The following is a 12216-nucleotide window of genomic DNA, read 5'->3' as shown; positions in this document are numbered from 1 at the left end:
AGTTCAACACACTGAATGGGATTGATGCATCCTTAAAACATTACTTGGTAGTTGAGTCATGGGTGTTCAGAAAGCAAGCGATGAATAGAATGGTAAAAAGGTAGAACTATGGTTGGGTGGGAGGAAGGAAGAAAGGGAGAATGAAGAGAGAGACAATTGAAGAAAAGATGGGTGTATAGAAGGAAGGGTGAATATATAGTGGGAAGGATGAAAATAAGGAAGATGGGTGGAAGGAAGGATCAAAGGAAATGAAGATTGAAGAAATAGGGATGAAAAGTTGCAAAGAAAGAAGACAGAAATATGAAAAGAAAGATGCATGGTAGGAGGAAAGGATAAAAGGATGAATGGATGAAAGAATAAATGGGTAGATATAGGGGTAGATGGATGGTTGAGTCTCTGGGTGAATGGATGGATCTATGAATGGGTGTGGCCACTCAAGACATATAGCCCTGGTTCCAGTCCATACAGATGGTTGAGAAGAATTGAGTTGTGTAGTCAAATTAAGTGGATCCATTTAGATCATGTTCTCCTTCTGGAAGAGATGAGTTACCTTAGGTTTCTTCCCTACCTTCTCCTACAGGCACTGATGACATTGTGAAGCATATCACAAAGATACCCAATAAAGCAGCCCATGGAGGCACCACCATCCATATTCCCCAGGCATCCACATCTGCTAGTCTTACAGGTAGGTTCAACACTTTATTTCCCAATAATATGACTTATGCTTTTATTTCTTGCTTGAGAAGGATGAAATGTTTCTTTTTTAAAAAATTAAATTTTTTCTTTCTGTATGTCTTCTTTGGAGAAATGTCTATTTAGTTCTTTGGCCCATTTTTTGATTGGGTCATTTATTTTTCTGGAGTTGAGCTGTAGGAGTTGCTTGTATATTTTTGAGATTAGTTGTTTGTCTGTTGCTTCATTTGCTATTATTTTCTCCCATTCCGAAGGCTGCCTTCTCACCTTGCTAATAGTTTCCTTTGTTGTGCAGAAGCTTTTAAGTTTAATTAGGTCCCATTTGTTTATTTTTGCTTTTATTTCCAATATTCTGGGAGGTGGGTCATAGAGGATCCTGCTGTGATGTATGTCGGAGAGTGTTTTGCCTATGTTCTCCTCTAGGAGTTTTATAGTTTCTGGTCTTACATTTAGATCTTTAATCCATTTTGAGTTTATTTTTGTGTAAGGTGTTAGAAAGTGTTCTAGTTTCATTCTTTTACAAGTGGTTGACCAGTTTTCCCAGCACCACTTGTTAAAGAGATTGTCTTTAATCTATTGTATATTCTTGCCTCCTTTCTTTTAGTCATTTATTTTTGGCTGTGTTGGGTCTTTGTTACTGTGCACGCTTTTCTCTAGTTGCAGAGAGCAAGGGATACTCTCTAGTTGTGGTTCTCGGGCTTCTCATTGCAGTGGCTTCTCTTATAATGGAGTACTGGCTTTAGGGCATGCAGGCTTCAGTAGTTGGGGCATAGAGTCTCAGTAGTTGTGGTTCCCGGGCTCTAGAGCACAGGCTCAGTAGTTGTGGCACAAAGGCTTCATTGCTCCGCAGCATGTGGGATCTTCCCAGATCAGGGATGGAACTTGTGTCTCCTGCACTGACAGGTGAACTCTTCACCACTGGGCCACCAGGGAAGCCCTGTTTCTTTGGACAAAGAATTATATGGAGTTGTAATAGGCTTCCCTGTCCCAATTGGATCTTTGTCAAGTAGTTACCAGGTAGATGCTACTTTTCCTTCCCTCCTAACATGGCTGAGTGAGTTTAGTTCAAGGTTGAATGTGTCAGCTTCACATATTCACTTAATTCTAACAATGCTTATTATTAATTTACTGTGTGTTCGAGACTGTGACATAAACTAAGGATACATAGATGAAAATACTTTGGCATTGCATCCGTGGAGCTCTCTCAGTCCAGTAGAGGAGACAGCAAAGGAACAAAATAATGAAGATGTAACTTTTTACAACTTTTATTGGAGAATAGTTGGTTTACAATGTTGTGTTAGCTTCATACAGCAAAGTGAATGTTTCATGTATCACATACATAGATCCACTCTTTAAAAAACTATTTATTTATCTGTGTTGGGTCTTAGTTGCAGCATGCTAACCTTAGTTGTGGCATTTGGGATCTAGTTCCTGACTAGGGATCAAACCCAGGTCCTCTGCATTGGGAGCATGGAATCTTAGCCATTGGACCACCAGGGAAGTCCCTATCCACTCTTTTTCAGATTCTTTTTCCATATAGGCCATTATATAGTACGGACTAGAATGCCCTCTGCTATACAATAAGTCCTCATTAGGAGTATTTTGGCTGTGCCATGTAGCATGTGGGATCTTAGTTCCCCAACCAGTGATCAAACCTGCATCCCCAGCGTTGGAAGTGCAACATCTTAACCACAGCTACAGGGCCCAGTCAAAAAAAGAAAAAACAGTGATCTAATTTTCATACCTTTCCTCTCTTCCTTTTTCTGCTTTCACTCATTTTAGATTAGAGATTATTTCAATATGGTCCTGAGTTATTTATACTCTCTGGAATTTGGGCAACATAGCTGCCACCTCTGTCTATATTTAATAAAAAGAGCAATTTGATTTATTTGGCTTACAGAGAGCTCTTTCATCTTACGTGCATGGTTCTTTGTTAAGGAGAGTTTTGCTTCATTATGTTTTTAAATTTTGTTTCTGTTATTTTTCTGATTTCTACCTGAGTGGGGAAAAAAAAAACTTAAGTTGGTTTCCATTTTCAATTTTTCATTGTTCTTTTTTATTTTCACACCCTTAATATTTATAATTAACTCAGAAACTGATTTTTTCCCCAGCTGCAGTATTTTATTTATTTATTTATTTATTTTTAAATTTTATTTTATTTTTAAACTTTACATAATTGTATTAGTTTTGCCAAATATCAAAATGAATCCACCACACGTATACCTGTGTTCCCCATCCTGAACCCTCCTCCCTCCTCCCTCCCCATACCCTCCCTCTGGTCGTCCCAGTGCACCAGCCCCAAGCATTCAGTATCGTGCATCGAACCTGGACTGGCAACTCGTTTCATACATGATATTATACATGTAATACTTTCAAACAAACCCACAACAACATAAAAAGAATTCATGGAGGAGGTGCAGCCCAAGGTGAGTCAGGCAAGGAACATGCATGCTAAGTCGATTCAGTCATGACCGACTCTGCGACCCCATGGACCCACCAGGGTCATCTGTCCAATGGATTCTCCAGGCAAGAATACTGGAGTGGGTTGCCATGCTGTTCTCCAGGGGATCTTCTGGGCCCAGGAATCAAACCTGCATCTCTTACATCTCCTGCATTGCCAGCCAGGTTCTTTACCACTAGCACCACATGGGAAACCCCAGGTAAGGTGAGGGCATTTTCCCGTTCCAGAAGGATCTCAGCACATACCAGACAGAGACATTTCTCTCCCTTTCCTGACATGGAGACAAAATAAGCAATTGCCAACCCAGTAAAGAGTAATCATGTTGTCCCAATTTTGTGTCCATCCTACACTTCACAGGATTATCAACAAGAGGGACAGAGAGGACAGAGACCACTGCCACAGCTCTGAAGACCACAGTGACAGTGACTACCAGAGTGTCTACTCCCACTTCAGGAATGCTGCCTCTCCTCAGGACATCAGATAAAAAGGCCAGCACAAGCACAATAGGAACGATCATCACAACCCCAGATAGTCCAAAGATGACAGCCTCTTTGACCACCAGACCTGGAGATGAGACCAGCACCACAGTTCCTATGACAACCCCATCTATTTTCAGTAGAGGACCAGAGACTACACCCTCACTGGACCCTAGTTCTGGGGCAGAAATGAGCACTGTAGTTCCCATGACAACCTCATCTATTTTCAGTAGAGGACCAGAGACTACACCCTCACTGGTCACTAGTTCTGGGGCAGAGACCAGCACTGTAGTTCCCATGACAACCTCATCTATTTTCAGTAGAGGACCAGAGACTGCAACCTCACTGGTCCCTAGTTCTGGGGCAGAAACCAGCACTGTAGTTCCCATGACAACCTCATCTATTTTCAGTAGAGGACCAGAGACTGCAACCTCACTGGTCCCTAGTTCTGGGGCAGAAACCAGCACTGTAGTTCCCATGACAACCTCATCTATTTTCAGTAGAGGACCAGAGACTGCAACCTCACTGGTCCCTAGTTCTGGGGCAGAGACCAGCACTGTAGTTCCCATGACAACCTCATCTATTTTCAGTAGAGGACCAGAGACTGCAACCTCACTGGTCCCTAGTTCTGGGGCAGAAACCAGCACTGTAGTTCCCATGACAACCAGTGCAGCTGTTCCAACTCTGACTGTTTCCTCAGATGAACCAGAGACCACAACCTCATGGGTCACCCATCCTGCAGAGACCAGTCCAACTGTTTCCAGGGCAATCTTGAATGTTTCTCCTAGAGAATCAGACAGCACATCCCCAACAACTACAAGTTCTGGGAAAGAAGTCAGTACAGCTGTTCCAACTCCAACTGTCTCCCCTGAAGTACTGGGGATGGTGACTTCACTGGTTGCTAGTCCTGGGACAGAGACCAGCTCAGCTGACCAAACTCTGGCTGTTTCCCCTGGTAAGCCAGAAACAACAGTCTCCTTGATTACCCATCCTGGGACACGGGCCAATTTAAGTGTTCCAACTCCAACTGTCTCCCCTGATGTATCAAGGGTGGAAATCTCACCAACCACCACTTCTGGGGCAAAGACCAGCACAACTTTTCCAACTATGACTGGTTTCCCACATGAACAAAAGACAACAGCCTCATTGGTCACCAATCATGGGACAGAAGCCATTTCCATTTTTTCAACTTTGACTGTCTCCCCTGATGAACAAGATACAACAGCCTCATGGCTCCATTCCACAGAGACCAGCACACCTGATTCCAAAACAACTCTGAATTTTTCCCCTAGAGAATTAGACACCACATCTTCAGCAACCACCAGTCCAGGGGCAGAAGCCAGTTCAGCCACTCCAGTGATGACTATCTCACCTAGCAAACCAGTGACGGTGACCTCACTGGTTATTAGTTCTGGGACAGACACCAGTACAACCTTTCCAACTTCGACTGGGTTCCTGCATGAATTAGAGTCAACAGTATCCTTGGTCACCCAGCCTCCAGAGTCTGACCCAACTGTTCCTAAGACAATGCCTATTTCCCATAATGAATCAGATACCATGCTCTCAGTGGTCACCAGTCTTGGAGCAAAAGTCAGTTCTGTCCCAACTACAACTGTCTCACCTGGCATATCAGGAATGGTGACCTCACCAGTTACCAGTTCCACAGCAGAGACTAGTTCAACTTCTCCAACTCTGACTGGTTCCCTACATGAACCAAAGACCACAGCCTCATGGGTCACTCATTCTGAGACAAAAGTCAGTTCAACTGTTCCAACTATGACTGTTTTCCCTGAGAAGTCAGATACAACAGTCTCTTTGGTTACCCACCCTGAAGAGACCAGCTCAACTGTTCCCAGGAAAACCTCCAGTGTTTCCCATAGTAAATCAAACACCACATTCTCAGTGGCTACAAGTCCTGGGGAAGAATTCAGTTCAGCTGTCCCAGCTACAACTGTCTCACCTGCTGTATCAGGGATAGTGACTTCACAGGTTACCAATTCTGTGGCACAGACCAGTACAACTTTTACAACTGTGACTGATTCTATGTACAAATCAGAGACAACAGCATCAGGGGTCACCCATACTGAGAAAGATGCAAGTTCAGCAATTCCAACTATGACTATTCTCCCTGGGAAGCCAGATACAACAGTCTCACTGGTTACCCATCTTGAAGAGACCAGCCGAAGTATTCCCAGGACAACCCCCAATGTTTCCCAGAGTGAATTTGACACCACACCTTCAATAGCCACTAGTCCTGGGGCAGAAGGCAGTTCAGCTGTCCCAGCTATGACTATCTCACCTGGTGTGCCAGAGATGATGACCTCACTGATTACCAGTTCTGTTGCAGAGGCTAGTACAACTATTCCAACTCTGACTGATTCCACACACAAACCAGAGACAACAGCCTCAGGGATCATCCACTCTGGGACTGAAACAAGTCCAGCTGTTCCAACTATGACTGTTTCACCTGGGAAGCCAAATACAACAGTCTCAGTGGCCACCCATCCTGAAGAGACAAGTCCAACTTTATCCAGGACAACCCCCAGTGTTTCCCATACTGAAACAGACACCACATTCTCAACAGCCACCAGTCCTTGGACAGAATCTAGTTCACCAGTCCCAGCTACAACTGTCTCACCTAGTGTATCCAAGTTGGGGACCTCTCTGGTTACTAGTTCTCGGAAAGAAATTAGTACCACTCTTCCAACACTGACTGCTTCTCCAGGTCAAGTGGAAACCACAGCCTCATGGGTGACTCATTCTGAGCCAAAAGCCAGTCCAGCTAGTCCAACTCCACCTGTTTCCACTAGTGTACCACATATAGTGAACCCACAAGCCACCAGTTCTGAGACAAAAACTAGTATGGTTATTCCAGCTCTGACACTTTCTCCCTTTGAGCCAAAGACCACAGCCTCATTGGTCACTCATCCTGAGATGCAGGCCAGTTCAGCTACTTCAGTTGTCTTCTCTACTATGCCAAGGTTGGTGACCTCACTTTTCACAAGTTCTGGGACAGAGACAAGTACAGCTTTTACAATTCCAACTGATTCTTCACATAAACCAGAGACAGCGGCCTCATGGGTCATGCATTCTATGGAGACCAATACTCCTATTTCTAGAACAACTCCAAGTTTTCCTCATAGTAAATCAGACATCACACCCTCAATGGCTACAAGTTCTGAGGCAAAAGCCAGTTCAGCCATTCCAACTACAACTATCTCCCCTAGTGTGCCAGATGTTATGACTTCTCTGATCACTAGTTCTAGAGCAGAGATCAGTACAACTTTTAGAACTGTGACTGATTCTACACACAAACCAGAGGCAACAGCCTTAGCAGTCACCCACTCTGGGACAAAAACAAATTCAGCTATTCTAACTATGACTGTTTCCCCTAAGAAGCCAGAAACAACAGTCTCACTGGTCACCCATTCCAAAGATACCAGCCACACTGTTCCAAGGACAACCTCCAATGTTTTCCAGGGTTTATCGGACACCACACCCTCAATGACTACCAGTCCTGCAGCAGAAGTCAGTTCAGCTGTCCCAGCTAAGACTGTCTCACCCAGTATACCAGGAATGGTGACCTCACTGGTTACCATTTCTGAGGCAGAGACCAGTACCACTTTTCCAACTCTGACTGATTCCTTATATGAATCAAAGACCACAACCTCATGGATCACCCATTCTGAGACAAAAGCCAGTTCAGCTGTTCCAACTTTTCCAACTCTGACTGATTCTACTCACAAACCAGAGACAACAGCCTCAGAGGTCACCCATTCTGGGAAAGAAACAAGCTCAGCTATTTCAACTATGACTGTTTCCGCTGGGAAGCCAGATACAACAGTCTCACTGGTTATTCATCATGAAGAGACCAGTCCATCTGTTCCCAGGACAACCTCCAAAGTTTCCCAGAGTAAATCAGACACCACAACTTCAACAGCCACCAGTCCTGGGACAGAAACAAGTTCAGCTGTCCCAGCTACAACTGTCTCACCTGGTGTATCAGGGCTGGTGACTTCTCTGGTTACCAACTCCGTGACAGAGATCAGTACAACTTCTCCACCTCAGACTAATTCCACACTGAAACCAGAGACTACAACCTCAGGGCTCACCCAGACTGAAACAAGTTCAGCTGTTCCAATTCTGATTGCTTCTCCTGGAAAGCCAGATACAACAGTCTCACTTGTCACCCATCCTGAAGAGACCAGCTCAACTGTTCCCAGGACAACCTCCAAAGTTTCCCAGAGTGAATCAGACACCACAACTTCAACAGCCACCAGTCCTGGGACAGAAACCAGTTCAGCTGTCCCAGCTACAACTGTCTCACCTGGTGTATCAGGGCTGGTGACTTCTCTGGTTACCAATTCCATGACACAGATCAGTACAACTTCTCCACCTCAGACTAATTCCACACTGAAACCAGAGACTACAGCCTCAGGGGTCACCCAGACTGAAACAAGTTCAGCTGTTCCAATTCTGATTGCTTCTCCTGGAAGGCCAGATACAACAGTCTCATTTGTCACCCATCCTGAAGAGACTAGGCTAACTGTTCCCAAGACAACCCTCAGTGTTTCCCATAGTGAATCAAACACAACACCCTCAACAAACACTAGTCCTGAGGCAGAAACCAGTTCAGCTGTTCCAACTATGGCTGTTTCCCATGGGAAGCCAGATACAACAGTCTCACTGGTTATTCATCATGAAGAGACCAGTCCAACTGTTCCCAGGACAACCTCCAAAGTTTCCCAGAGTGAATCAGACACCACAACTTCAACAGCCACCAGTCCTGGGACAGAAACAAGTTCAGCTGTCCCAGCTACAACTGTCTCACCTGGTGTATCAGGGCTGGTGACTTCTCTGGTTACCAATTCCGTGACACAGATCAGTACAACTTCTCCACCTCAGACTAATTCCACACTGAAACCAGAGACTACAGCCTCAGGGGTCACCCAGACTGAAACAAGTTCAGCTGTTCCAATTCTGATTGCTTCTCCTGGAAGGCCAGATACAACAGTCTCACGTGTCACCCATCCAGAAGAGACCAGCCCAACTGTTCCCAGGACAACCTCCAAAGTTTCCCAGAGTGAATCAGACACCACAACTTCAACAGCCACCAGTCCTGGGACAGAAACCAGTTCAGCTGTCCCAGCTACAACTGTCTCACCTGGTGTATCAGGGCTGGTGACTTCTCTGGTTACCAATTCCGTGACACAGATCAGTACAACTTCTCCACCTCAGACTAATTCCACACTGAAACCAGAGACTACAGCCTCAGGGGTCACCCAGACTGAAACAAGTTCAGCTGTTCCAATTCTGATTGCTTCTCCTGGAAAGCCAGATACAACAGTCTCACTTGTCACCCATCCTGAAGAGACCAGCTCAACTGTTCCCAGGACAACCTCCAAAGTTTCCCAGAGTGAATCAGACACTACAACTTCAACAGCCACCAGTCCTGGGACAGAAACCAGTTCAGCTGTCCCAGCTACAACTGTCTCACCTGGTGTATCAGGGCTGGTGACTTCTCTGGTTACCAATTCCATGACACAGATCAGTACAACTTCTCCACCTCAGACTAATTCCACACTGAAACCAGAGACTACAGCCTCAGGGGTCACCCAGACTGAAACAAGTTCAGCTGTTCCAATTCTGATTGCTTCTCCTGGAAGGCCAGATACAACAGTCTCATTTGTCACCCATCCTGAAGAGACTAGGCTAACTGTTCCCAAGACAACCCTCAGTGTTTCCCATAGTGAATCAAACACAACACCCTCAACAAACACTAGTCCTGAGGCAGAAACCAGTTCAGCTGTTCCAACTATGGCTGTTTCCCATGGGAAGCCAGATACAACAGTCTCACTGGTTATTCATCATGAAGAGACCAGTCCAACTGTTCCCAGGACAACCTCCAAAGTTTCCCAGAGTGAATCAGACACCACAACTTCAACAGCCACCAGTCCTGGGACAGAAACAAGTTCAGCTGTCCCAGCTACAACTGTCTCACCTGGTGTATCAGGGCTGGTGACTTCTCTGGTTACCAATTCCGTGACACAGATCAGTACAACTTCTCCACCTCAGACTAATTCCACACTGAAACCAGAGACTACAGCCTCAGGGGTCACCCAGACTGAAACAAGTTCAGCTGTTCCAATTCTGATTGCTTCTCCTGGAAGGCCAGATACAACAGTCTCACGTGTCACCCATCCAGAAGAGACCAGCCCAACTGTTCCCAGGACAACCTCCAAAGTTTCCCAGAGTGAATCAGACACCACAACTTCAACAGCCACCAGTCCTGGGACAGAAACCAGTTCAGCTGTCCCAGCTACAACTGTCTCACCTGGTGTATCAGGGCTGGTGACTTCTCTGGTTACCAATTCCGTGACACAGATCAGTACAACTTCTCCACCTCAGACTAATTCCACACTGAAACCAGAGACTACAGCCTCAGGGGTCACCCAGACTGAAACAAGTTCAGCTGTTCCAATTCTGATTGCTTCTCCTGGAAGGCCAGATACAACAGTCTCACGTGTCACCCATCCTGAAGAGACCAGCCCAACTGTTCTGAAGACAACCCCCAGTATTTCCCATAGTGAATCTGACACCGCACCCTCAACGGCCACCAGACCTAGGACAGAAACCAGTTCAGCTGTCCCAGCTACAACTGTCTCCCCTAGTTTACCATATACAGTGAACTCTGAGACAGACACCACCATGGTTATTCTACCTCTGACTCTCTCTCCTGGTGAACCAGCAACCACAGCCTTATTAGTCACCTCTTCCAGTGCAAAGACAAGCACAAATTCTCCTGCTTCAACTGTTTTTCCTCATTTACCAGAAACCACAGCCTCACCATCCATCTGGCCTGAGTTGGAGACTAGTACAGCTCTTCCATCTCAGACTGTTTCTCTCAGTCCACCAGAAACATTCTCTCTCTTCACCATACCTGTGACCATGACAGCCAGAGTTGATCTAAATCCAACTGTTTCACTTGGTGTTCCTGCAGAAACAGCCTCAGTCTCCACTGAGGAGACAGAACTCAGCACAGCTATTAGAGTGTCAGCTATTTCCCATGGTTTACCAGAGACCACAGGTCTACTGGCCACCAGTCCTGAAGCCAAGGCCAGTACAAGTCTCCCTGCTCTGACTCTTTCCCCTGGTGGTCTTGGGCCTTCCAGGACCCCTGCAACAACCGTTGAACTTTATACTGTAACTTCTGGGAACACAGAAACCTCACCACCTGCAACCTCAGTTGAACTCTCAGAATTTCCCAAAAATGTGACAGGGGACACTGTGACCTTGAGACCATCAGAGACCACAATGCAACCAAAAACCAGTCATGTGGAAGAATTAAGTACAACCACTATCCTGAAAACCACCACTGTTGAGACCACTCATTTAGCTGCCACAGGTTCAGGCCCCACTGTGGCCGAGACCACAACCACCTTCAACACACTGGCTGGAAGTCCTTTTGCCCATGTGACCACACCTGGAACATCCACCTTGGCCTCTGTGACTGTGACTTCAGGAACAAGTAAGAATAATGTTTTTATTGTGATAAAAAATATACATATATGAAATAATTGGAGTATTATTACCCACTCCAGTATTCTTGCCTGGAAAATCCCATAGGCAGAGGAGCCTGGCAGACTATAGTCCATAGAGTTACAAAGAATTGGACACGACTAAGCAACTGGGCATATATGAAATAGTATATACATTTACCAATCATATGTAAATGGAGAGTTCAGCAGCATGAATTACATTGACACTGTTGTGCAAACATCTCCACTACCTGTTTTCAAAATTTTTTATCACCCTGAACAGGGTCTGTGAACTCATTAGGCAAAAATTCCCCCTTTCCCACTCCTTCCAGCCCATGGTAACATCTAATCTATTCATGGTCTATATGAATTTGCCTATTATAGGCATTTCATATAAGCGGGATCATACAATGTATGTTTCCTTTTGTGTCTGGCTTGTTTTGTGTAGCATGGTATCTTCAAGGTTCATCCATGTTGTAGTGTTTATCAGAACTTCATTCCTGTTGACTTTTGCTGTTTAGTCACTAAGTCGTGTCAGATTCTTTTGAGACCCCATGGACTGCAGCACTCCAGGCTCCTCTGTCCAAGGGATTTTCCAGGCAAGAATACTGGAGTGGGTTGCCATTTCCTTCTCCAGGGATCTTCTTGACCCAAGGATTGAACTCGCATCTTCTGCAGAGGCAGGCAGATTCTTTACCACTGAGCCACTTGTATAGATGGACCACATTTTGTCCGGTCACCTGTTGGACACTCAAGCTGTGTCCATCTTCTGGCTATGATGAATAATGCTGCTATGAAATTGGGTGTGCACTGATCTCTCTGAGTCCCTCTTTCCATTCCCTTTGGGTATATACCTAGAATAGAAATTGTTAAGTCATTTGGTGAATTACTTGTTAGGCCTGCCTTCACAAAGTACAAAAAACTGAGTGGCTTAAGCAACAGAAATTTGTTGTCTCACAGTTCTGGAGGCTGGAGGGGGACCCTAGGAGAATGCACAGAACATGAACTGTGGAATTAACCTATCTTGGGTGGGGAGGGAGCTAGGATA

At 45.4% G+C, this 12216-nt stretch overlaps 1 protein-coding gene across 14 annotated transcripts in view; it reads left to right on the top strand.

The window, feature by feature from the left end:
- Nucleotides 1-12216, top strand: part of LOC133250606 (mucin-16-like) — a 122257-nt gene that overhangs the window by 40283 nt on the left and 69758 nt on the right. For all 14 annotated transcript variants that reach the window (XR_009737361.1, XM_061422031.1, XM_061422034.1 and 11 more), the window contains 2 exons: nucleotides 581-685; nucleotides 3512-11158. Coding sequence is in view for 13 of the 14 variants with exons in the window: in XM_061422031.1 (XP_061278015.1) it covers nucleotides 581-685; nucleotides 3512-11158 (7752 nt within the window). In the remaining variant the exon portion in view is untranslated. The remainder of the gene's footprint in view (nucleotides 1-580; nucleotides 686-3511; nucleotides 11159-12216) is intronic.

Source organism: Bos javanicus, chromosome 7 (genome assembly GCF_032452875.1).
Source record: "Bos javanicus breed banteng chromosome 7, ARS-OSU_banteng_1.0, whole genome shotgun sequence".
In the NCBI taxonomy this organism is placed as follows: domain Eukaryota; kingdom Metazoa; phylum Chordata; class Mammalia; order Artiodactyla; family Bovidae; genus Bos; species Bos javanicus.
The sequence above is the reverse complement of the archived record's forward strand: the minus strand, read 5'-3'. Positions and strand labels throughout refer to the sequence as shown.